This window comes from Thunnus thynnus, chromosome 14, assembly GCF_963924715.1.
Source record: "Thunnus thynnus chromosome 14, fThuThy2.1, whole genome shotgun sequence".
NCBI lineage: Eukaryota > Metazoa > Chordata > Actinopteri > Scombriformes > Scombridae > Thunnus > Thunnus thynnus.
The window spans coordinates 9,122,069-9,146,951 of NC_089530.1; the positions used below are offsets into that span (position 1 = coordinate 9,122,069).

At 42.0% G+C, this 24,883-nt stretch overlaps 1 protein-coding gene across 6 annotated transcripts in view; it reads left to right on the plus strand.

The window, feature by feature from the left end:
• Positions 1–1,695: 1,695 nt before the first annotated feature.
• Positions 1,696–24,883, plus strand: part of LOC137196785 (spectrin beta chain, non-erythrocytic 1) — a 29,296-nt gene continuing 6,108 nt past the window's right edge. For 2 of the 6 annotated variants that reach the window (XM_067609651.1, XM_067609656.1), the window contains exons 1-24: positions 1,696–2,363; positions 3,010–3,096; positions 4,407–4,550; positions 7,343–7,489; positions 8,054–8,245; positions 8,917–9,003; positions 9,250–9,368; positions 9,482–9,596; positions 9,689–9,766; positions 9,869–9,984; positions 11,351–11,513; positions 15,472–15,617; positions 15,721–15,817; positions 16,272–16,421; positions 16,643–16,792; positions 17,276–17,532; positions 18,610–18,745; positions 19,233–19,427; positions 19,883–20,035; positions 20,932–21,149; positions 21,468–21,651; positions 21,752–21,907; positions 22,453–22,830; positions 23,094–23,213. In XM_067609651.1, coding sequence (XP_067465752.1) covers positions 1,863–2,363; positions 3,010–3,096; positions 4,407–4,550; positions 7,343–7,489; positions 8,054–8,245; positions 8,917–9,003; positions 9,250–9,368; positions 9,482–9,596; positions 9,689–9,766; positions 9,869–9,984; positions 11,351–11,513; positions 15,472–15,617; positions 15,721–15,817; positions 16,272–16,421; positions 16,643–16,792; positions 17,276–17,532; positions 18,610–18,745; positions 19,233–19,427; positions 19,883–20,035; positions 20,932–21,149; positions 21,468–21,651; positions 21,752–21,907; positions 22,453–22,830; positions 23,094–23,213 — 4,089 coding nt within the window. In that variant the 5' untranslated portion in view covers positions 1,696–1,862. The remainder of the gene's footprint in view (positions 2,364–3,009; positions 3,097–4,406; positions 4,551–7,342; positions 7,490–8,053; positions 8,246–8,916; positions 9,004–9,249; positions 9,369–9,481; positions 9,597–9,688; positions 9,767–9,868; positions 9,985–11,350; positions 11,514–15,471; positions 15,618–15,720; positions 15,818–16,271; positions 16,422–16,642; positions 16,793–17,275; positions 17,533–18,609; positions 18,746–19,232; positions 19,428–19,882; positions 20,036–20,931; positions 21,150–21,467; positions 21,652–21,751; positions 21,908–22,452; positions 22,831–23,093; positions 23,214–24,883) is intronic. The other 4 variants (XM_067609654.1, XM_067609653.1, XM_067609652.1 and 1 more) reach the window with 4 other exon arrangements.

The window sequence follows — 24,883 nt, forward strand, 5'->3', positions numbered from 1 at the left end:
TCCAAATGTTCCGACTGAACATTAACCAACATTTCAGCATATGGTGTCACAGTCACACAGTGTGCCGACTGCACGCATAAATCGCAAACTTTTAGAGCCACTCACCCTGCAATATGAGGAAATGACATTTCAAAGTTAGCCAAACCCCTTGAACTCCACCCATCCAGCCTTCTGTGAACACCACCCAGCCTATGCAGAATTTATCTCTGATTTCAAGCTGCAACACATTAAAACTCTTCCTTAGATGACTTCATCATGAAACCAGAGCTCTTTTAAAAGCACCATTAACCATGTCGACTCCAGGGCTACCTCTGTCATATGGGGCCCTGCTGTGCGACTGTTGTCCCTCTGCTGACTGTTTTAGCCCTACTCAAGCGATTCAGTAACACTGGAGCACATAAATTAATACATTTCTTTAATGTTTCTATCTCTAAATGTAATGTAATTCTACTCCACTTCATTATATCGAATAGGTTTTGCTGTAATAGGCAGAACTGCCCCTGAGAGCCATTAGACCAGGTGCTGGGGTCAAGTCAGAGGGCAGAAGAGTGAAGAGTAAGAGTTCCTTTTTTGGGAAAGTTTTCACCAGTGGAAGCAGATTCTCCCGTCTCCTCCCTGCAAATATTTTCACTGCTGTCTGCCCTCCTCAGTAATCCCCGCTCCCTTGACACACACACGCCACCCCTGCCATTCCAATCAGTCAGCCCAACATGTGCTCCATTGAACCCTAACCACCATCAAGGAGTGGTAGGGGTCATCATCTGCTTGACTGTAATTTGCCCCCCACACTTGTCATGCCAGCAGCTCTGAGGTTTAAGGAGCAGAGCGACAGGGCTGCTCTTTTCCATTCAGCTGTAACCTGTGTGACAGCTGCTGCTAGCTGATGGGGAAAGGGGAGGCTCTGAGCTGCGGACAACACTCTCACTCCTGGCCAGACAGAGCTCACATGAGCATCTGAAGCTAATTCTCTCCTAAGATTTCAGCAGACCACCTTGGATCTTTTTTTTTAAATCCTGCTGCCTACGCAAAACTTTTTTTTTTGGTAATTTTTGCACTGGGACTGAGCAGAACACCTCAGGGCTGAATCTGTTCCTGTGCAGGGGTAGGTAGAGGCAGTGTGGGTGTGAGTGTGTTTCAGCTGGGGATATTACCTCATTGAGGATAAGCTGTGATTGAAGAGGTCTGACAGAGGTCTCTCCCGCTGACTCCATTACTCCTCGCCTCTTATCTGAGCACATTTTCTGTTCGGGTTCAGAGGGGAAGTTTTGACAGCCAGGCTTTACAGCCCCCTCTCCGCTCTGTTGAGCTCTGACAGAGAGAAAGGGAGAGAGAGACAGACAGGGAGAGAGAGAGAGAGAAAGTGGAGAGGTGGTGACTTCATCCTCTCTCTTAACCAACCCTCTGCTTTCTCCCTCCTTTTTTCGAGGTTTTTTTTTTTTTTCAAGACTTTTTTTGCGCAGCAGTCAGGCAGCATGCCAGCAGTTTTCATCTTGCTGCGGTCCCTGGTTATCAGGCTCCTCAGTAGCAGACTGGCAGGCTCAGTGGCACAGTTCCTCAGGAGAAGCCTCTCTACAGGCGCTGCCCACCTTGGCACGGCGCTGCGCCACGTCTGGGACCGTATTCGATCCCAGGAGTCCAAGGAAGCCATCCTGGGCTGTGTGTTGTGCATTCTCAACATGCACAAGAAGGTGGAGAACTGAGCTCTCCCGACACGTCCTGTTAAACTCTACACTTGCCTGTTGAACAGAGACCGGACAAGCAGAACTGGTGAGTGAGGAGTGTGTACAAAGGGATGTGACAGACTTTTTTTCAACGCTCATTTGGACTCCAGAATATTTTGTTTTCTTATCAGGACACTGGCCATGTCTGAAAGTATTGTAAGGAAGGTACAGCCCTTCACCATTGGGACAAGGCTGTCAGTCCCTGCTGTGCCAAAATGCCAGGACTTTGCACAGAGTTATCTACAGAGCCAGAGTCTAGATAACTGCACGTTACAGCACAACCTGAACTCGCTCTACCTCAGTCGATCGCAGGTCTGTGCACATGGCCCCTGTCTCGTCTCACCCATCGCCAAGCAGGTAGCCCCTGTGAAACGCAACCAGGAGGACATGGCAGCTGAGGACCACCTGAACCAGAATGTCGCTTCTCCGTCTGCTGTTTCCAGATCCATTAAGAAGATCACAATCTCTGGGAGTAAAGAACGATCAGAGAGCAAAGTGTCAGTCGGACCAGCACAGCTCTCAATCACAGGGTCCACATCTGAGAACAACAACAACAACAACAACATTACCAGCACATCAGATCCACTTCTACCCAGGATTGTGGGAGTAAGCTGTGAGAATAAACCCAATTCTCAATTCAAGGTACATGATACAGTTTACTAATGAAAATATGCAAATCTAACAAATAGGTATCTCAAGAGCATTTGTTAAAATTTAAATTTTTACTCAAAAAGACAAAATGTAGGTAATTTTAGACACAGTTTAAGTTCTTTTCATAGTTACTGCATCTACAAAATTTAGTTCACCGACATGAATCCACACTTTTTACTCTTAAGCAGAAATACTGTTGAAAAATGAACTTCAAACTCAGCATATATGATAGACATTTTTCTACATTTTTCTACAGATCAAATATTTAGCATTTTAAGCTACATATCTATATTAATTTAGTAATTAAATTAATTTTGATTTTTGACATTTTGGTTATAATAGTAAATCTCTCTAAAATATTGGTTGACAAATGTATCCCGACAGAAAGGACAGTCTTGTAGTAGAGATACTTTTAAAATTGTCTAAATGTAATAATGCTTGTGGTTAGATACATTTTTCATACACATCTCCAGCACGTCCAGGCCCTAACGTTAGCTTGTAACTTATAAAATGCTAATTGCTGTTGACTGGTTTTCTTTTAGCCTGTCACAAGCTCCGTCGTCCCTGTCCAGCTTGTTCATTTAATTTACAACTTATTAAGCGCTACCAGCTATTTAACTCCATCTTACCCTTTTAGGTTTTACTCAGAAAAGACAGCAGTGATGATTATCAGACCATGCAGGGACAAACCAGGACGAAACTGAACGGAGAGAAATCCCAACAGGTAAGAAGATACTCAGCTAGCTTAACTGCTAAATTAATTTGCTTATATAATGGGAGTTTACTTTAAAAAAAAAAAAAAAAAAAAAAAGGCAGTCATATCATGTTAAAAATTGAGAAGTGGATGTTTTTTTTTTGAAGATGATGCTATTTTTCCTAACTATTCAGACTGTAGGAAAAACAGTTGTTTTGTTGTGACGCAGTGGGGTCTTTGTAGCCAGCTGTGGACTCGATGAATCTCTCTGAGTTTAGGAAGTGAAGTCATTTTGTATTTCAGCCAAACTTAAACAGTTTTATTATATTATACATTTGGAGCAAAGTCACACAGAGGAGGGGACGTGTTATGGGAGCAACGTGTCCCTTAACCCCTGACAAATAAATACCCCTTTTGTTCCCTCTTGTTTAGCTGTAATGTTTGTAAGAAATAACAGAATAAAACAGTATAGTGTATGTGGTGTATTGCAGGATATTATTTAAAGTCAGTGGGCTGTTGGATTTGTTCCTTGTCGGAGTCCTCAGTGTGTGTGGATGAAGTGCTCTGTTACAGCAGAGCTTGCAGAGGCAGGGCTCACTGGAAAACATGAGGTCAGGGAGGGAAGATGTTAACAAAAGAAAAAGACTTGCTGAAGTCCTGGTGGAGGCTGGTAATAATAACACACTGACACAGCAATGGCCTCATTTCCCCTTTTAGGACAAAAAAGTACAGTTCTCATCTGCATCATCTCTTCCTCTTTAACCACAACAATATATTACTTTTCCTCCTCTCATGTATTATTCATATCAATGGCCAAAAATGGTTGTAATTATATTTGAGATGGTGGTGGCGCCTTTGCCTGTTCAGGTATGAAAGAATGAACTTGATCTGCCAAAGTTCTTTAAAGGTGATATGTTTACATGTACTAAAAAAAAAAAAAAAGATCAGACTTCCAAGGATTTGTCCGTTACTGCTTCCTTCATGTGCCCAGATGTTTCCTGATTGGAGCAACAGGAATGCTTGTCCATTAGTCGTGTTCATTCCATCGCACGTAGTGCTGACAGTAGGTTTTTGTTCAGAGGGACCTTGGGGCCAGTTTGACACATGTTTGTAATGTCTGGATGGTAATAAAAAGGTGTAATCAACATGAATGAATCCTTCAACATCATCTGTCTGTAAGGTGGTTGTGGCTGGATAGCAGCGCCTCTGCCTTAGAGGTTTCATCAGAGCCAAGCATCATTTGGTGATCAGATTTTGTCTATTTAAGAAGTCTAATGTTGCAGTCGAATTGCCATCTATTGTTTTCAAGCCTGTGTTGTCTGTTCTTTGTGTTCACACAGATTTCAGTGCCTGAGTCACAGAAGAAAGAGGCTCAGAGGAAAGAGAGTCATCTACACACACAGAATGAGGGGTCTGCAGCTGTTACGTCCCAGAGTGACTGCTTCACTCAGCGCAACTCTCTCTTCAACAAGGAAGTACTTCAGGTAAAATGTGGCATGCATACTAAACCTAAACCAACAGTTTCTCAAATGCTGCATACATTTGAATCCCTTTTCATGAAAAATCACAGCACTCTTCTCACTTTTCTGTCTTCCCTCATGTAACTGAAAATTCATAAATGTTTGAGGAGGGTGTACTTTTTCCCTCTCCACTTATCTAGAATATGCATATTTTTCAAATAGAGATGTGTTTTATCATTTTAAAATCCAACCAGAGTAAGTAAAAACTTATCAGAATCTCTAATCACCACTGATGTAAAAACGCTAAATGAAAAGAAGCTGGGGTAGGGTTTATCTCAAAAGCAACAAGTTGTGTTGTTGAGATGAAATCAGAGTGGAAGCTGCCTGTCGCATGACCTGCAGAGGAGAACAAAATATGTACTGGTTCTTATTTTGTCCCAAGAACTGTATGAGCTGTGTTTGGCTGAGGGAAGAGAGGGAGGGGAAACCGCCACAAGTGAAGCAATTATTTAGGGATGAGATCATTGTTTGGCTCAATCTCTTCACGCCTATGGCCCAGAGAGACTCAGCCAAGCAGCACAACTGGTTGTGTTATCTCATCGCTGCGTCCACCCCGGCATACAAGGACATTTTGAAATGAGTTCGGTGGAGGGACATTTTGCTCTGTTGAGCAGCCTATCCAAGTGATAGTCTGTTTACTTCCAGTAATAAGACATCCATTTTGGATGTCAGCTGAAGGAAACATATGATGTATGTATGTGTTGAAAACAGCTCTCTAGCACGTCGTTAATGTTAACAAGCTTAGCAGCCCTTTGCTCTTAAGTGGAGCTCGCATTTCTGTTGCTTTGAGAGGAAACAGCTTTTTTTTTTTTATTTTAACTTCATTTGAGAATGTACTTTAAATAGTCAGAGGTTTTGATATCTGGGGACCTGCTTGTTTTACTGGGATTTGGTTGACTGCAATCACTGATGAAAATGTGTTATTACAGTATTACAGTACATCGAAGTGGAAGTGAGCTTTCCAGAGAGAGACTTTTAAAGGCCCCTAATGTTTCAAGCTAGGGGAGCAAAGCAGGTCACCACATGGAGAAACACACCATCTGTCTCTGAAGCTGCTCTGCAAAACATCTCGCCTTTCACCATCCCGTTTCCATCATAGACAAAGTATAGAGACTTTCACTCCCACTGTCATTTCAGGGCCAAGTTGCATTACTAGAGAGGTTAAAAATGTGGCTTATTGGTAAACATTTTATAATGTGGTGAAATATGTTCCATTGTCCTTGTTTTTCAGTTAAAATGCTAAAATTAGATGCCTTTAAAGCTTGCAGAAATGAAAGGCAGTATGAAATAGAGCACTTTATGCTTTCAGATTCTAATCAGCAAAAGATGGAGTTTGTTTTTAAGTTATGTTCTGTGTTGACTGCAGATCTGTTTTCCTGTGTGGTCACATATTTTTCGCATAAAATCAGGAGCAGTGATACAATCTGAGCTGCATGCATTAGCTGTCTATTCTCTGTGACTAGACTAAAGCCCAACTGTACATTTTGATAAACAGACCATTGTTGTGGAGAGCGAACAGGAAGAAACAAGGGAATCATAGACTTCCTGTATGAGGTCATTATATGCCATGGGAGCTAGTGTGAGGAGATAGGGGCAGGCCTGTTTTGTCAAGCTCTTTTCCTTCTGTTCAACCCCGAAATACCTCCGCTGCCCCAGGGGCCTTGTAAAGTTAATGACCTGCCTCTCTGAGGAGAAGTGACATCACATTTTAATCTCGAGCAAAGAGTTGTTTAGTGGCTTTGTCATGTGCGGTCTTGATGTTTTATTAATTCAAGAGAAGGATTGCTGTAGAGTCTATTATTTAATGTCAGTCATATCAGATTCCTTGGGAAATAATGTGTTGATGTAATGTTATAATGACTTATTTGTGTGCTTAACTTGTCATTCTGCGGAGTACAAAAAGCAACTCTGTGAAAAATAAGTTCTGCTGATTTTATCAGTTGCATGAATCATTTAGGATCATGCTGAGAAATGGAAGAACCCGACTTGATTTATTTCTCCATTCAATCATTATATCTTGAGTGGGTCACTGACTTCCACACCGGGTGCTTTACAGCAAACAAACGTGCACTTTCCAAGAGTTTCTGACTTTGGCCACCTGGTTTGGAGTTCTCACTCCATATAAATGTTGCCAGAAGGCAGCTCTGCAAGACAAAGCCTTATGCAATGTAGTTCAGGAACTTGCCAAGAGAAACTTCTGCTCTGCATAACATGACATTGGAGAACAAAGGGCTGTTCTTGATGTGTCTGAAGCTCCACATTACTTTAAGTCATGGAAGAAAATGCGGCCTGTTTCCTCTCCTGATCAGCAGAAATAATGCCATATTTACCATTATACTACTCACTATACGGCTAGATGAATTTTCTATATTAAAGCTCTGGATATTAAAGTCATTAAAATACTTCAAAAGAAATTGGATAGTAATTATACCATATTTCCATATATGTATTGTGGATCCATATAAATATATTTATGTGTTTACTAAATATCTTTCACTTGAACAATAGATTTTAAAACTAAATGTTCAAAGCTAAATCGGGGATAAATTACTGTCACAGATTGTTACTCAGAGATATTGCAGTGTATCCTTAGTTCTTCCTAAGCCAACATTAGCCATATCTGATCTCTTAAGTGGATTCAGAACTGAAAAATCTAATCAAACAACAGAAACAGGTCTATAAACAAACTTAATGGTCCATTATGTGTCACAGAGTGTAAAGCACATCTGACACATTTGTGTCTGTTTGTGATGCAGGCAGAGGCATGGATCAAAGGCAAGCTTCAGGACCTGAAGGATGGCTGTAATATTCAGCGCTGCCCCCTGCAGGACTGGGAAGAAGCCTCGCAGACGCTTCAAAGAGACCTCAAAGACTTTGAGAACACCCTAATTCAACTCAACCAGGTAACAAAATGAAGCAATATGAGCCTGGAATCTAACTCAAATATTACCAGAGCAAGCACATCAGAGCTACCCACATCCTAAATGAAATGTTTATTTTAACTTTTTAACAGGTAATGGAGATCTGAATGCAATCATTAATCACTGTCTTTGGTGCTAAAAGAGTCTGTCAGGTCGCATAACACATAACATAATGGTCTTGTAGGCCTTTCCAGTCAACCGGAGAGAAAAGCAGACCCTCAGTGTTCCAGACGGCTCTGTCAAGCCAGTTTATACTTTCTCCCTCAGGAGAAAATGTTTGGAAATGGTACATTGCTGATAATTAACCTCCCCTGACACTCAGACAGCCCAGGAAAGGCAGAGGCAGAACCAGGAGATTTTTCAAGGGTATATCCAAGAAATTAATGGCAAGTTTCCAACAATTGTGCAGACGTCTGGCACATAAACAATGACTGACAAACTGGAGTCGTCAAATGTACTCAGCCACCGTTCCATGTTATTCTGGTTGCTCTGCCTGCCCTACACCTTCAATCAATAATCTCTTTATGTTCCTCTCTGCTTAAAAAGATGGGTGAGCAGTTGATCTGCAAGCTGAACCCCACTTCTGATCTCGTGAAGAAGCAGCTCAGCCAGCTCAGGGACCAATGGCAGACTCTGAAACAGACGGCTGCCAATCAGACGAGGGCCCTGGGTGGAGCCAAGAACCTGCAGGAGTTCAACAAAAAAGTGGACAAGCTGGAGGCATGGATTAAAGAGAAGGTAACATTTTTATCCTTTTTCAAAGTAAATTTTATTGAGCCATAGACAACACATTTTTAATAATTTTGGATATTGTGATATTATTATTATTATTAATGATGCTACTACTATTACTGCTAATGAACAATTAACACCAAAAACAGTTGCCCCAGAGTTAAATATGAGTAGACAGACAGCTCTAATCAACGGCTGTCGAAATAATTGGCACAAAAAACAGCACTTCCTAATACAGGAAATTAGCTCAGTATCCTGAAGACATCTCTTGTTTGTGTATATTCACCAGTGTAAAACATCTGCCTGTCATTATCAAAAAGCAATCATCTCGAGCGTTTTAAGCCTGTGTTTATTTCTCCGTTCATGTCTGTGTCTGGCACAAGGGAACTGATGATTGATAATGGACCTGTGGGAATGTAATGGAGGATGTTGCTTATGAACTATAAAACATCCATCCCAAGGGGAGACGGTATTCTCCATTTAGTTCCACTCATCCTTTCCTCTGTGCAATAGTATCAAGTTCAAAGTTTCTCTCCTCATGCTGAGGGCTATTTCTGTTTAGCATCCTCCTTGGTAGCAGGGATAATGTGGTATAATCCCGGTGCCTCTAAAAAAGAAATAACGGTTGGGTTCCTGACAAATGGGGAGCTATAAACACTGACTTTTATGTGTGCCAGCAGGAAGAGGAACAGGCTCTGGTAAATGTCCTCGGGGAAAATGTCGACAAAATGCAGCTGACCAGAAGAATTTTAGATCTGAAACAGGTGAGCATTATAAAGGAACAAACACGGGGATGTATTAACAAAGCATTTGATAAAAACATTTTACATGCCAAACGACATTCTTTGGGTAAAAAATATATACACATTTCCATATGTTTATGGTTTATATTACAATTTTGTAGAGGTTTCCCAGGCCTTTATCTATGGCTGACTGTAATTTGTCTCTCAGGGTGTATGGTAAAGACAGCTGAGGTCATAGTTGGATTGTGTTCCACTGTTTCCCTGCAGGATGAGCAGCTATACAGAAACCTCCACGAGGAGATCAACCACTTGGCCCTAAAACTGGAGAAACAAGGGAAGACAGATGGCAAAAACATCTCCAGCAAGAGGAAACACATAAATAAAATGTACACTGTGTCCCTTAAACTGAGATTGAAAATGTACGCAGCATGAGACATCTTTAATCCAAAGATAAACTGACGACTGAACTTGTTTGTGTTGTCATCTGCTGTGTGTTTAGGTGGCTGAAGGTTCAGTCTCATCTGAAAAACTACCATGAAAATCTTCAGCTTGCACTGGAAGTGTCCTCATTCTACCAGCAGGCTGATAATACGTTGTTTGCTATTAATAACATGGTAAAATTCCCTGGCTGCTTAACTGTTAATTCTCCAATTACATCTGAGATTCACACAGAAATTCCATCATTGATACGTATCCTTTCTTTTAGAAGAAAAGCATATCTGCCTCTAAAGAGCTGGACAGCTTTGGAGACAGGGAAATACGTGACATCGCCAGTCAAATCATGGTAGGAAAAACGTCTTTTCGCTAAAACAGCACCGTCTGGTCAGATCTTGAAAGTGTGTTGCAGAAGCCTTCTCTACCTAACCTACAGGCCTGTGTGTGGTAGATGCTAGATGTGAGCGTGTCCCAGCTGTCTAATCTGCATCCTGCCCTGGCTGCTGGCGTCACACAGAAGCAGAGCGAGGTGAAGGACTGCTGGGCCCTTCTTCAGAAGGTTTTCAGGTAAGACAGCCAGCCAAGGATACCACCAACAACTATGGTGGCCCTATGAATACATGCACCATTTCATCCACTAATTGGAGCACCAAAGGTTTCCACTGAGCTGGAACTGTATTTTTCTGTTACTACTCTACTGGTCCCCTACATTAAAAGTCTACACCAGCAAAACCTAGAAGACGTTTTCCGAGTGAAAATTAGTTTTGTATAAAGAGTTTTCTCTCGCTCTTGATTAGCCTTGTTTAATTTGGATTTGAATCAATGAAAAATTATAAGCAAAGTGAAGGACGAGTCTGTCTGCACGTCTGGAGACCGACTACCACACAGAGCATCAATCACCACCCACTTTTTAGTTTATAATTTTCACTTTTCTGCACTGCTTTGGAATTTCACCATGTGTTTGATTACTGTAGTGAGTGAATAATGTCTTGGCTGACTGAGTCAAGTTGGCAACACGGTCTGTTCTCTCCTCACTCTTAAAATCTTGCAGTCACCTGAAACTGTCTGTCTCTCAATCTCAGATAAAAAGTGTTTACAAGAGTATTTTATAATTTTTTACAGCATTAGTAAAACAAATGTTTTGTTTAATAGCCTACAGTTGTGATTCTGACTTTTATATCATATGACTTTTTCTAAAGGAAAAGTGATGTGTACTTCTGATCAGTTGAATAACACTTAATGAGTACTGTGCAGCCAAATGTTGACTAAATGTTATGGTAATATGTAAACCAATACAATACAAATGACACATTGATTGTACATTGTGGTCTGTACTGAATAACTGGCATCAGTTACATGGATGCATAGTGAAATATGTGGCATTTTTTGGGATACTGTCCAAAATGTGAAGGGTAGTCCTCTGTGAAGCATTTATGTGTTCAGTAAATTTCAAGGCCATGTGCCCATTAGATTTTTCATGATAGCTGTGCTAGAGAAGAGGTCAGGGAGTCATTAATATGATTAGGATTCATGAATATTCACATCAGGTTTGATATCAGTATGATCAAAGTGCTGGACAGAGAATCATTGCAATCCTTATACCCTGCCTAGGCAAAGAAGGACTGAACATTTTCCATGCTCATAATAATAAATAAGGTCAGGAGTAACTGGAGTCCACAGTTCTGACATCCATCTCCAACATCTCCTGCTTTCCAAATATTTCTCAGGCTGCGAGCCTCTCATGTCGGCAGGCTATCTTTAGTTCCAAATATTACATCATCTCGTCCGTCTTATCAGCTGTGTTTCATGGCTATTTAAACCAAATAACACAAACACTGGTAGAAAACTTCAAACCCATAATTGGAGTTCATCGTGGGGCTCTAAAGCCCTGCTGTCGGCACAACAGTAACCTCTTGCTCTGCCCGCTCTGTAGGAGTGACAGGACCACACTCTCTCCCACTGGCTCCACTTTCACCAGGGAAGAAGCTGACCCGCTGACACCGGCCCGAGAACCCCAGGGCAACGTGGGAATGGAGACACAAAGGATCATGGGAAAGGAGGTGAAGGAAGAGCAGAATCGTCTGAAAGGCTGTGTGGTAAGTAGCTTTGGTATTTTGTTCTATTACTGGAGTGACCACGTTGTGGCTCCCAACTGGGACAGAACAACACCATCATTGCTGGTGAAAGATGAGTTCATCCTCTCCCAGTCTTACGACATCTGCGGGCACAGAAAGTGACGCACTTTGTCCTTTGGTTTGGAAAATAGCTGATTTACAATTTGAGAAGGTTTTTCCTAAATAACTGTGTTTTTGGAGTCTGTCAGATGTGATGTAGAGCAGCAGTTTAGTCTTGGCGCCCGGCATACTGCTGGTTTTCCATCCTACCAGCTAGTTAGTTGCACTTCATAATATCGCCTTTCAGAAACAGCCTTGGTTAGTTAGGATAAAACCCAGCAAGGCTCTGAAACTCAAGGACCAATGCCCCAGTGGATAAAACACATTTATAACATAGCGCTGTGTTTTTCGGCCACTCTTCTCTATCTCTTGAGAGGAACCTCATTCTGCAAATATTATGAATATTGCCCCGTAGGAGTCACAGGAAGAGCTTTTAGAGGTGTTATTTACCCTGGCACAAGAATACCATAAGTTTCCATGAAAAATGTCAAGCCGTGACTGTACAACATGGTTGAATGGTTGGCCAGAGCAAATAAGTCTTTCCCTCCGACCCAAAATCCTAATAGTTTTCATATCCTTTCACTTTATGGTAGAATAATATCTTGGCTTTCAACTGCTCTAACAAAAGTACACAGTCATTGGATTAATACTATATTATTAGATGATGGGTCAGTCCAGGGTGAGTGGATAATCTGCAGAGCATGTGGACTCCTCAGACATGACATTCTTCATCTTGGAGGCCAACCAGCACTTTATTGAACATGTGGGCGCTCCTATAGTAGCCCCACTGCTGAAATATTGTTAGCGTGTCTTAGAAGAGGAGGTATTCAGAAACTTAAGTGTGTGGTATGTTAAAAACCAGTAATTATGTTTATATTTAGGCATTTAAGTAAGTACATTAAATCCCTTTACAATCCATAAGTGAATGCACAGTGGCTATTTACTGTCTGTTTAGCCCAGAGGCATCCCATGATGTAGTGCTTCTCTCATGTTTTTGACCCCGAGCTCTTGTGAAGTCCCTGCTGAGTCTCTGGCTTGTTTTGCCCAGTGAGAAAGTGCCCATATGGTTGAGGAGAGAAAACTTCACTCTTTCCATTCTCCCTGTTTTTCGGGTTCAATTTCCCTGCTATTGTGTTTAGGCTCTTACTGGCTATGTGGCCTCGCCACCTGTGACAAGGGCCGATCAGGCCAGCGAACCAGACTCAGTTGTTTTTCTCAACAGGCGCTGAGCTTGTTGGCATGGCTGTCCTGAGCCCTCTAACAGCAGTTAGTTGTGTTTATTGCACTGGGAGCTGGGAGTTACCTTGGTGCACTGTCTGTGGGAGCACCACTCGTTAACTCTTTATTGAGAATTAATAAGACAATCTGAACAAAACCCTGGAGCCCGAAGGCCAAACTCAGTGCCAGGCACAACCACCAGTCAAACAGTAAAAGTAATTTGTCACATACTTTTGTAGCGCTTTAACTCCAGCTCCTGGGTGTGCTGAATTGATTACAGTATTTTTAAGGGCGCCAGATGCAGCTGCACAGGTCTGTGGGCTGGTGGTGACTCTGAGACATTTACATATGTGCTAGCAGACAGTATTTTCAGTGTATGCAGTGTATGTGCAGACACGTGTGTGCTGTGCACACATACCCACTTTGTTCTCTTTGCCTCTACCTCTCTTGTGCAATTGAACTCAGCTGATTAATGGTAAATATAAAGGTTTTAGTATCTATATGTTTGCATACATAATAATCTATACGTCAGTGTCTATGATTCTGTTGTAGTGCAGCCAGTATTAGCAGTAGTATGGCCTCTTGTTTCTGAAGGTAAACATGGCTATCGTCTGTTTCTCTGGCTAATTGTAGCCAGATGCTGGGGCTGCAGACCAGATGGGCTTGGTGCTAAGTGATAGTTCTTGGCTGACATCACTTCATAGCACATTGCAGAAAGACACACAGGGGAAGAGGAGATCAGTAGAAAACAGATAAGAATCAACCATACCTAGATAAGAAGAAGTATGCTGAAATAGGAGGTGATTGGATGAAGCCTAAAAACACAGAATACCATCGAATATGACATAACAAATCATTAAAAAGGCTATTTTTTGCTGTGTCTGACATCATTTTTTTTCATATGGCAGAGCAGGATGTTGAGTACACCACAGGAGTTGTTTACAGTGGAAGCCACTGTGAAGTATGAAGGACAGAAGCAAATATCAAGGGAGTTGATGTCAGCGATGGTTATCAACCCTGTCAAATGAATCACACCGGTTTGTTAGTTTTGCAGTTTTAACACATAAATGGGCCGATAATGTACTCTTTGAAACTCAGACTGAGCCTATAAAATGACTGGCGTGTTAGCAAATTATGTTAGACCCCTTCAATTTACTGCAACTCTAGCATAATTTTTGAGGTGACACTTTTCTCCAGCTCTCTGACTCACTTCTTCTATAAGCCCAGTCAGAAAATAATGTGGTTAAATTAAAGCTGCTCCATAAAACACTATTATTAATGGCTGTTTCGTGCTTTTTGGCTGTCATGTAAAATCAGCATTTCTGATTTGTTAACATGAAAGCATTGACAAATTCATATTTGCCTTGCTGATTGTTACCCTTACTTCTTCCAGCACTGTTTTTGCTGGCATATGTAAAAGACTTTATATTATGTAGGACAATTAACACAGCATGATCTGCATTTTTTTTTTACAGTTGGGCAGTGAAATGTCAGCATTAAAAGTATGTCTTTGTAAATTTAATTTAATTATTTATTTATTTTTAATTAAATAATTTAATTAATTTTATAATTTAATTAATTTAATTTTAATTTAATTAATTAAATAATTTAATTAAAAATTAATTTAATTATTTTATGTTTATGCCAACCGGTTTTGGTAGTTAAAACAAGCAAATCTATTTACCTTGGTTGCATAGTGCTTCACAGTTACACATCAAACACAAAGAATATAAGTACATGCCATACAAAAAAGAAAACCACACATTTGAATAAATAACATCTCTAAGATTCCTGTTGCGCTTCAGTGTTAGAGACAGCCTTTTGCAGTGAAGTGCAGGTGGTGAAAGGACCCACTATCAGGATATCCCACTCAGATACATGTAGCCCTCATTGGAAACCTTTCTGCAGAGTCCTTTGGCCAACCCTAGAAGTACTCAGGTTGTAAAAGACGCTTAATGGCTGTTGACGTCTTTAATATATTTCTGCACATAGACAAGGTCTACAGCTCTGGCATTGACCTTACTAAAAACTCCACTACATAGTCCTAAACAGAGTGTGAGTGGAGAGCCGTGGAAATCAGTATCTATGGCTGAAAAAACATGGCTGCCTTTTAATGAGAGTTGGGGATTGGGGGTTTAAAAAGCGGTTGTATTTCCAACTGTAGTGGCCCTTTTTAGTCATCAGAGTGGTATAGCACATGTTGGCAACCTTGTTATTCTTAATGTGTTCATTCATAAAGCAATTTTGATTAAACTTTTTCTGCCATCTTTAGTATTTTTGTTATAAATTTTGATGCTGTCAAAGAGAAGAAACAGCTTCTGTCTTCGGTCTGGTTTTGGGTATTTCACTGAGAATAAGCAACCTTTGTATGTAAGTATGCTTTGTGTCATTTACAGGAGAGACTTTACTCTACGCTGGGCAACTCTCCATGTTGTCCAGCGTCCAGCCACATTGTAACATTCCCACTAGCAGTGAGCTAAAGCAACGCCTCATTGTCTACTGACTGCTCACGGCATAAAATCCTCCATCTGAGATGTTTATGCACCCATTCACTCAACATTTACTCAGTGGACAGTTGACAGAAAAAGCAAAACATTACTCACATGGCATGTTGCTGATCATTTGGATTTTCCTACAGAGACTTGTTGTCTTTTGTCCACAGAGTACCCTTGAATGTGGGAGTGGTAGGAGAACAGCGAGCTGCCAAAGCCAGGAGCAGCAATCAGTGAACCACACCTCTTCACCCATGGGAGACGGCCCGGCCTGTGCAAATGATGTCATCGTCAGACATCAATTGAAGGGGGAAAGGTGACATTTCAGTCTGGCTTCTCCCTCTCTCTCTCTGACTTACATAATGAGAGGTCTTTATGTAAGTCATAATTGGAGTCACATGTCTGTGTTTTCTTTGCAGCAGGAAGCTCAGAGTTGAGCCCAAGCTTGCTGCTGCCCCGCGAGGCCACCCACAGCTTCATGTACAGCTCCAGAAGTTCACCGTGTCTGCTGACAAGGTGACTTGACCCCTGCCAGGCACACCTGCATTTCCCTTTCCAATCACAAATCACTTTTCAAAACTATTTACATATTCCACAGACCATTAGATTGAAACAAAAAGGGTTCATCTTGCATCAAATCCTATGACCTCAGCCTCAGAATTCATTACTATGAATTGTCATTCAGCACTGCATTTGTACTCATTAGTTATTACACCATTTTCTCGTAACCAGCCGCAGACATTATATCACATTTACTCATTTCCAGTAATTGTCCTAATTTTCTTTGACAAAAGCTGGGTGGGTTTAAAAGTCAGGATGGGAAACATCACCCGGATCCTGGTTGCTGTGTTACCTTTGGCTCAGCTAAATGTCATCTCTCTTGTTCTGTGATCCGCTATTCGTCTTGTTTTTAAATGTCCATCTCTGTAACCCTTTCCCTCTCCCTATTCATCTCCCCTCTACATCTCAGACTCTGTCCTGGCTGAAAGACAACGTGTCCATGGCCACACAGGTGTGTTCAATAGCCAGTGTTGAGGGGCTGGAATCAGCCAGGAGGTGCCAACACGCTCTCGAACAAGAAATCCTCACCAACAGAGCCAGGATAGAGGTGGTCAAAAGGGTAAGCTTAAACTATCCTGTCACATTTGCAGTTTCTCTGCAAACACAAGCTCTGGATGAATTCCTTAAATGAAACGCCTGGTTTGTGTATTAATCAAATAACGAGCTGACATTTTATCTGAGACAGCTTTAGTTACCCAAAGCTTCAGATTAGGTTTGTGTTTCGCAACATAAATCCCTTAGTCATCACATGCTCTCATCGGTTTAACGCCCCGTCCTCAGGAGGGCCGCGGGCTAGTCCGTGCACAGCACCCAGGCAGTGCCAAGATCGAGGAGTTCCTCAGCCAGCTGGAGGTCCTGTGGGAAGAACTGCGGAGGAGGCACCAGAGGAATGCTGTGTTTCTGCAGGCCTCAGAGGAGCTGGGTTTTAGGGTAAGATTCATAAAATATCTCATAACAGGCACTCCTCCTAAGTCACTTACCTCTGAAGTTATAGGGGAAATTTATAGTTATGACAGATGATTCTGGTTCAATTCTCCCATTGTTAGAAGCTTTAGGCTGGCCCAGTGCCTGAGCTGTTCATACACACATGGTTAGAAGCTCATTTACTTTCATCTTTACTAACTTAATTGGCAGAGTCTGCAAGGTATTTCCCCCAAAATTTATGAATACTAATCCAAAGAATATAAATTGCACGGCCATATAATTCGATTATAGGATGAAAAGCAGCTGCAAATCCACCCAGATTGATGACAATAATTCACCCATTATTGTCTCCTCTGTACAGTACATCACCTCTGATTGTTTTCGCAGTGAACTAAAACAACTAAATCACTCGCAAATCACAGCAGGAAAACCTCACTCCTGTGTCTCTCCCAAAAACTGAATCTGATTCTCCGTTTTTCTACTGTCAAGGTTGTTAAAGTGCTCCAGGCCCTGGGCAGCCTGGAGGCCTGGCTGGAGTCCGTGGAGCTTTCCATGAAGGAGTCTTCACTAGCTGGTGACCCCGAAACAATGAGCATGGCTGAGAGGGAAAGCTGTTTGTTGGAGAAAGAGGTGGCAGCACGCAGCCTGGAGCTCAGTGCTCTCAGGCAGGAGGTGGACCGCCTCCATGGCCACAGTCACCCACACACACGAGGCTTGCCAACACGTATGGAGGAGGTAGAAAGAAAGTGAGTTTTTCAGAGGACAAGAGGGAGAGATCAGTTGTAGCCCCCTGACATCTCTCATCATGGAAGACTCATGTTATGGATTCAAACAATCAGACTCTACCCTGGTGGTTTAGCTTGTTACTGTGGTCAGGAAATAAAATAAGAATTTTGTCAGTGTTTCCAAGAAGTCACAGGTTAAGGCTTGCCATTTCTGAAATCCAACATGGAAGAGTTTATTCATAAAATCCCCAGTTTTTATTTAAAACAAACAATTTCAGCCCATAAACCACAAAAATATATATCCATAAGTAGCTTTTTTTTCTAATCTGGCAAAATATTTTCTCCATGTGCTCATTCTTTGCAAGACTCAAGTTTATTCATTTGTGATTCATGCAGCACTTAGCGAGGTCTACCCCACAGTCTTGACATGCACTTCACCCACAGCTTGTCAGTGTGTGTCAGAGTCACCCACTCCATGTTTTCAAGATGACGTCTCTCTCTTTGCTTGGCCTTCGAAAGACAGGTTGTTGCCATGGATTCTCAGTAAAAACCTTATGATGTTGGCTGTTTTACTGGACGTACTTAGGCCCATTAACACAAGGTCAGACTCTGTAAATAGCACCAAGCTGACCAAAGCAAATAAAGACACGGAAAGGACTCAGTTTAAGTGTTTCCAGGGTGGGGGTGTTAGATGGGGCAGGGATGGACACTTGTGCAGTCTGAGGAACCATTGATGCAGGTAGAAACTTTCACTAAGCAGCTGTAAAACAGTTGGGCTGATGTCATTATTTATCACTGCATGCAAGCAACTTAAGGCTCATTTATTCTGGAAAAAATACCCTTTCAAATTGCTGCCTTTACCATCTCAAATATAAACTCTGCACGGACAGGGTACCTTCATTCTCTGAAGTACAGCATATGTTTATGTGACACATGAAAAATGATTACATAAGCAGCCTTCTAGCATGATAAAATGCACTCAATATGCTGCTTGAGGCCTGTGTAATGTAGCCCTGCTGAAGGATGCAGGGTTGTATAATGCGGATGTGGATGACAGTTAAGGTGTAGCTGGTAGTTTAAAAATGATGTGTTTCCCAGGTACCACCGTGTCCAAAGTGCCCTGACCCAGCAGAGCTCGGAGCTGCAGGACACCCGAATGCTGACGGAGTTCCTGGAGCGCGTGGAGCTGGAGGAGAGCCAGGAGCTCAACGGTAGCCAGTACAGCCTGGGCCAGGTGAGACACAGCTCAGTGTGCCAGTGGAATGGAGGTGGACGGAATTTCATTTTATGATGCCCAAAGTAACGTGTCTCTACAGAAATTTCCTGACTAATTTGAATAATTCACACACCTCACTATGCTTCTTCAGTACTACTTTCTTCCAAAAAACTGGTTGACAGTGTGGATTATTCAGAGTAATGGAAACACCATTTTTGGGCATATATATTTCTGTTGAATTTTTAAATGTAATTCTTTAATGCTTTGAGCACCACAAGCAAAACTCAGTTCATCTCCATTGTTCTGGGGTAGCAGCAGAAATCTCAGAGATGAATATTTTTAAACTTGGACGCATAAAACCAAAACCCTCTGTATGGCTAGATACCACTTGGTCTATGTTTTCATAATTTTGGTGAATAGAACCTTTTTAATGATGTGTTTAATGTGCCCTTTCACACCAATCAAGTAGTTAAATCAATAACAATCCTTTCTTTGTACAAAACAGCCACTCCACAGTGAGATTTCCTCAGCTCCTGCCATGCTTGGACTCCAAAGCAGTGGCGGTGGGGAGCCCCTGATAGAAAGCATGGGCGACCCTGTGGAGGAACTACGAGAGGCTGTGGAGATGCTGAATGACACTGTGAGGGAAAGAGGCCGGTCGCAGAGTCACGACCAGGCCATCCAGGAGCTGCTGAGCAAGGTAAAGAGATGAGACTCAATTTATATTGAACTGTTTCAAGTCAGCAGTCTTTAGATTTTTAAATCAGCTGTTGGCCGCTATGTTTGTTAAGTTATATTGATATTAGATATGCTGAAAAGTCTTTAAGTCCATCTACATTTGTCGGAGACAGCTGCACAAACCAATAGAGCCACATCTGGTTTGCTTTTGTCTGTGGCTGTGTACTTTAATAGGCCCCAAATGAGCCACCACTCCTCCTTGCATGAGTGTTTTTTCGTTAATTCGATTTATTCTGGGTAAAAACGCAGTACACATGTCAAAATAGCACATATACACATGCCCAGAGGGGACTCCATGACACCATTTTAAGCACTAATTTGCAATGTGGCTCTCATTGGAAAACAAATATTACATAGTGAAGTATAATGACTTAATGACATCCTACGAGTACTCATGATGACTTTGCACTACACTAGCATGCCAGGCTGGCTGTGCGAGTGGAGGAGTGCCTGTGCTGCAGCAAGGAGCTCAGCCTGGACATCCTAGAGAAGGAGACAGACATGGCTGTCCAGTGTGAGCCAGACCGCTGCGGCCTAGAGGCTCTGCAGGAGAAGCAGGACCACCTGGAGGTGAGAGGGAGATGCCGGCCCATGTTGTGATTATGGTGTAAACATATAAAATGATTCACTGGTGCTAATACGATCCAGTATTCCATTCCATTGACTTGGACCTCTGTTTGGCGCAGTGAAAAAGGGGAAGCCCCCCTCTCTTTCTCGCACTCGCCTCCAACACATTGTTCCACAATCTGTTTCCTGTTGTGCCAGGTTTTCTCACATCTAAAAAAGAGGCCAACCCACCCCGCTTTGTGCTGTGTTTAATTTATTATATAAACTGCACTGTGCAATCACACATATACACACATAGAGCGTGCAAAAGTTTATTATTCACACAGGATATTTATTTATGGTTGTGTGAGTCACTGTTCTGTTAACTCTCAAATGTGTGTGTGTGTGTGTGTGTTTGTGAGTAAATCTGATGGGGTGTGTATATGCGTCCGGGGGCCACGGGGTTGGAGATGTGAGGTTAGGGATGGTAAAGTTCTGTGTGAGTCATTTTTGGGCAGTGTTATGTTTATCACACGCACACACAGCTGTCTGGACTTGATACCATTGAAGAACAGAAATGACTTAATCTCCCAAACTGAAATAACTGTGCCGTCAGGAAACAGGCATCCACTTCTCAGTGTTCTTCAGGCTTACTGTAGCTGAGAAACGTTAAGAAGTATTGCTCCCAGAGAACCCTCAACACTATTAATTACTGCCTCGTCAAATGCAGAAAAAAGTGGTCAAGATTGCTAGCTTGCTATAGCGTGGCAGGCCATATGCAGACCATATGGGTCTCTTGCTGAATAATATGCATAAATCTATGGGGATGAAGTCATAGGCAGAGATACAATTGGTACCGGCTGTCTGAGCAATACCAAGAATGATGAGAGATGATAGATTTTTATTGTGATTCTCCACAGATTGACTATGAAGTCATCAGAGAGGAGGTGAAGGAGATGGAGGACCAGGCTTCTCGTCTGGAGGAGCTGTGCCCAGAGAGAGTGCATGTACTCGGGGCCAAGATCCAGGCAACGCTGCAGGCATGGACAGAGCTGGGAACGAGTGTGACGGAGAACAAATCACGTCTGCAAGAGTTTGTGCAGCTCCAGGACTTCTTCAGGAGCTACCTCGCGATGATGTAAGCAGGGCGTGGGGATGTTGTGACCCCTTTCACAGCCAGACACTCTTTCGTAATCCACTTTCTGAGAACATCTGCACATTACAATATCTTTGCAAGTAAAGAACAGGATGTTCCTCGTCAAACACAGGTCCCTTGTGAAATGTATAATTTAAGATGTGCTGAAGAGGTCAACGTAACTTTCCTGAGCCCAGTGTGACAAGGCGATGAATGTCTGTCCTATCAGAGAGAGAGTCTGGTCATTCTCATGTTTTGTGAATGTATGGCTTTTCTTACAGCCCTGTTCATTGTCTAACACACCCCCTCTCCTCCGGATAGCTCATGGACAGAAGACACCAGGTCATGCATTTTCTCAGATATCGCCTTGCATCTCGGGAAAGACGGCCAGAGGCCGTTGGCTGCAGAGCTGGATATGCAGATTGAGCAAAAGTTTGACGAGTTTGACGAGCTGGCAGCCACAGGGAGAAACCTTTTAGACAAAGATCACCACCTCGCTCAGATGGTGAGCAGGTTCACACACATATACTCACTGTGATCCTTGAATATATTGTTGGAATTATTTTTTTTTTATGCTTTTACAAAACCTGAGTAATGTCTTGCAGGTAAGAGAGCGCATGGAGGAACTTCGGAGTATGCTTGGGTGGATTTTGGTGCACTGGAGAGCTCAGAAACAACAGTGGCTTCACAAGAAGAGTAGACAGGAGCCTTCACAAGATAACATTTACTCTGAGGCCACAATGTGTTCCCCATTAACAGAGGTAAATGAGCAGAGGGTTGTTTCCTCTAGGGACTGAGTTTGGGCCTTAGGGGGAAAAAAATCACCTTGAAAAGTCATAAAATGTGGTGAATGATTATTTGGAGTACGATTTTTATTTTACTAAGTCAGATTTCACTCATGAAGATAACTATCGTCCCTGTATGCTGATGAGTGAAGTTTTTTGTGTGTGTAAAAACATTTGTTAATATTTTTTTAATCAAAGACAACTTATGATACGACCTGAAGTAGACAATTTTGGCATCAGGCAGGCAGTAGCTGAGAAAAATACCAAGCCCCCACAAATCAGGCCAACTACAAAAAGTAAAACAATGAATAAAACAAGAAATATAACAAAAATTCAACAATCAAGTACTGATTGATTGACTGACTGGGCATGCAGAGAGGAGAGCAGAGTGGAGAGAAAACGAGGCCAAGCCTACCATATGTTTCCTGCAATTGGAAAGAGGTTTAAAACATAAGTTGTGCAGATTAAGTGTGTATCCTGTGAATATTTGTTAATTGTTCCCTCCGTGGCTTCCCTTATAGAGTTTAGCTCCTGACCTAGAGTCCTACCAGTCCCATCAGTCCCCAGTCATCACATCAGATGAAGACAAACCAAAGGCAGCAGGAGACAGCCAGTTCTCAGTCCTGCCATCCACACAAGCTGAGCAGCAGGATGAGAAGCAGTCCGAGGATGGGTACGAACTCATGAACAGCATCGGATCACGGGGTGCTGAGGCCTCCTCCTCAGAGTCTCCCAAACCCTCCGTCATGGTCCTCAAAGAGCCCAGCAGTCCCTCTTTAGGGGGCACGGTTAACCTCATCTTCAGCTTTGGTAACACAGGGGACAGCCAAGTTCAGGTGCTTGACCCACCTGCTAGGACAGATGAGGTAGTGGAGAAGACCTCTGAGCCTGTCCACAGGGTGAGAAAACACACTCATCACTTTACACTAGAAGTCACCATTGAAGGCCTCCACTGTTATTACATTTTTTCTTCACCAAAGCACCGAAAGGCAATTTGCATAACATTATTTGTTGCTGTTCCTGAAGGACATCACAGGAACTTGTTGAGAAATTCCCTGTTCTGTCACTGCATGGGATCTCCCTCCTTGACTATCTGCTGCTGTTCATTTCCTCCCTCTCCTTTGGCCTTCATGTCTTCCTTTTTCCCCATTTTCTCCCTCAGCCCACTGTGCCTCAATCTTCTGCCTGTAAAAACTTTTGGAGGCGCTGCCAGGGGCTTTTGGAAAATACTTTGGGTAGTTTAAAGCGAAAGAGAAAGATTTATCGGCAGAGTGCAAACGAGGTAAATTGCGCGGTGTGAAATGGCATTGCATGCTGCGTCTCGAAGTGTGGTGGGACTGCATGCTGTGTGTAGTTTTCTGGGGAGAGCATGCTCTACTAACCCCTGTTACAAGGTACGGTCTTAAGCTTCCCCATGTTGTTGCCCTGTCTGTAATCCTGCCACAAGAGTAAAAGGAAACATTGAAAGTCTAAAATGTTGAGTGTTGCCAAAGTGCTATCATACTTGCACTCACATCATCTCCAAAGTCTCTTCGGCTGGAAAATTTACAGTTAGCGTGAGAAAAAAACAACAAACCATTTTACTGTCAAAACTCAGAATTTCCCACTTAACTGCAGTCATAAATGCAAATACAAACCCAATAAATTCTGTTTTAATGAAGCACATTCTGTAGTGATATTTAATAGGATGGGAATGGAGAAGTGTTACTTTTACAATCCATTTGTAAAAATATAATAGTAATGAATGAGATGTAGGGATACATATATCTATCACCAATAATTGAACCACAATAAATTGTAATACCTTAGCTTATGTAACTAATATACTTTTGATACCACTTAATGCATATAATCAATTTATGTCAAATATACAATATTATGCCAACCCCAAAACATATTTAAATTCTGTTCTGCAAGTAAATTGGGATGTAAATAATTCTAAATCAATGAGTCTTCTGCAAATGAAAGCGGCTGTAAAACTTGATTATCAATTGTATTGTATCTTTTTTTTATTTAGGTGTAGACAGCATTTAAAGATAAAGAGCTATGATGATATTTAAAGGCTTCATATAAAGTGTTATTCAACCCAGCCTTGAATAACGAGAGAAATTATGTAAGTAAGGGTCCAGGCATTGCGTTGCCAAGGATCTGTTAGATAATATATACTCTATATTTAATGTGAGGTAATGTCACTGAAAATAAATGTGTATATTTTGGATTAGCTAAATGTGTTTCCATCTCTGCAATAATGTGTCAGTAGTCATTTTACCCTTCCATCTTGTTTTGTGTAAACTTTGATGAATAAAAGATTCCCAGCAGAAATTTAGACAATGAATCAGTATTTTAAACAATCCAACTTTCCTCTGACTTTCAAACTTTTCTTTGGACCTCAACTTTTTAAATGAGCCAGGATTCAAAACTGGAAAACATCGATGACAGAGACAGAATGAGGGTGATGAGTAAGAAAAGCACACAGACTCCCGCCTGCTGTGAATGTTGACAGAAGCTCTCTCTTCTCCTTCTGTCATTTCACCACAGGCCTGATGTAAGCCTGGTCTTGTTTGGCTCTCTGTGGCTTTGCCACAATTGTGTAAAATAAGTGACCTCACCCTCACTTCCTGTGAAAGTTGTGCTCCGAAATGGCTCCCAGCAGGAGTGCTGCCAATACAGGCACAGTCATTAGACAGAGAACTGGTGCTGAACTTTCAAGAACGGCCCCCAGACTGCACACTATGATTTATAGTCTGGGGCTTCCACAGAAACAAGAGATTAGTCACAGAGTTGAAAGGTCAAGCCATTACAGCTGCATATGACGACATGTGCAGCCACATATGATTTTGATTAAGCCCTCTAAGTGTGCGATTGCAATCATGTCCCTTTGTCCTTTCATCTAATTTTTTTTGTCTTTCATGTTCGTTTATACATTTGCATCGCTGTGTGAGGCTCGTACAT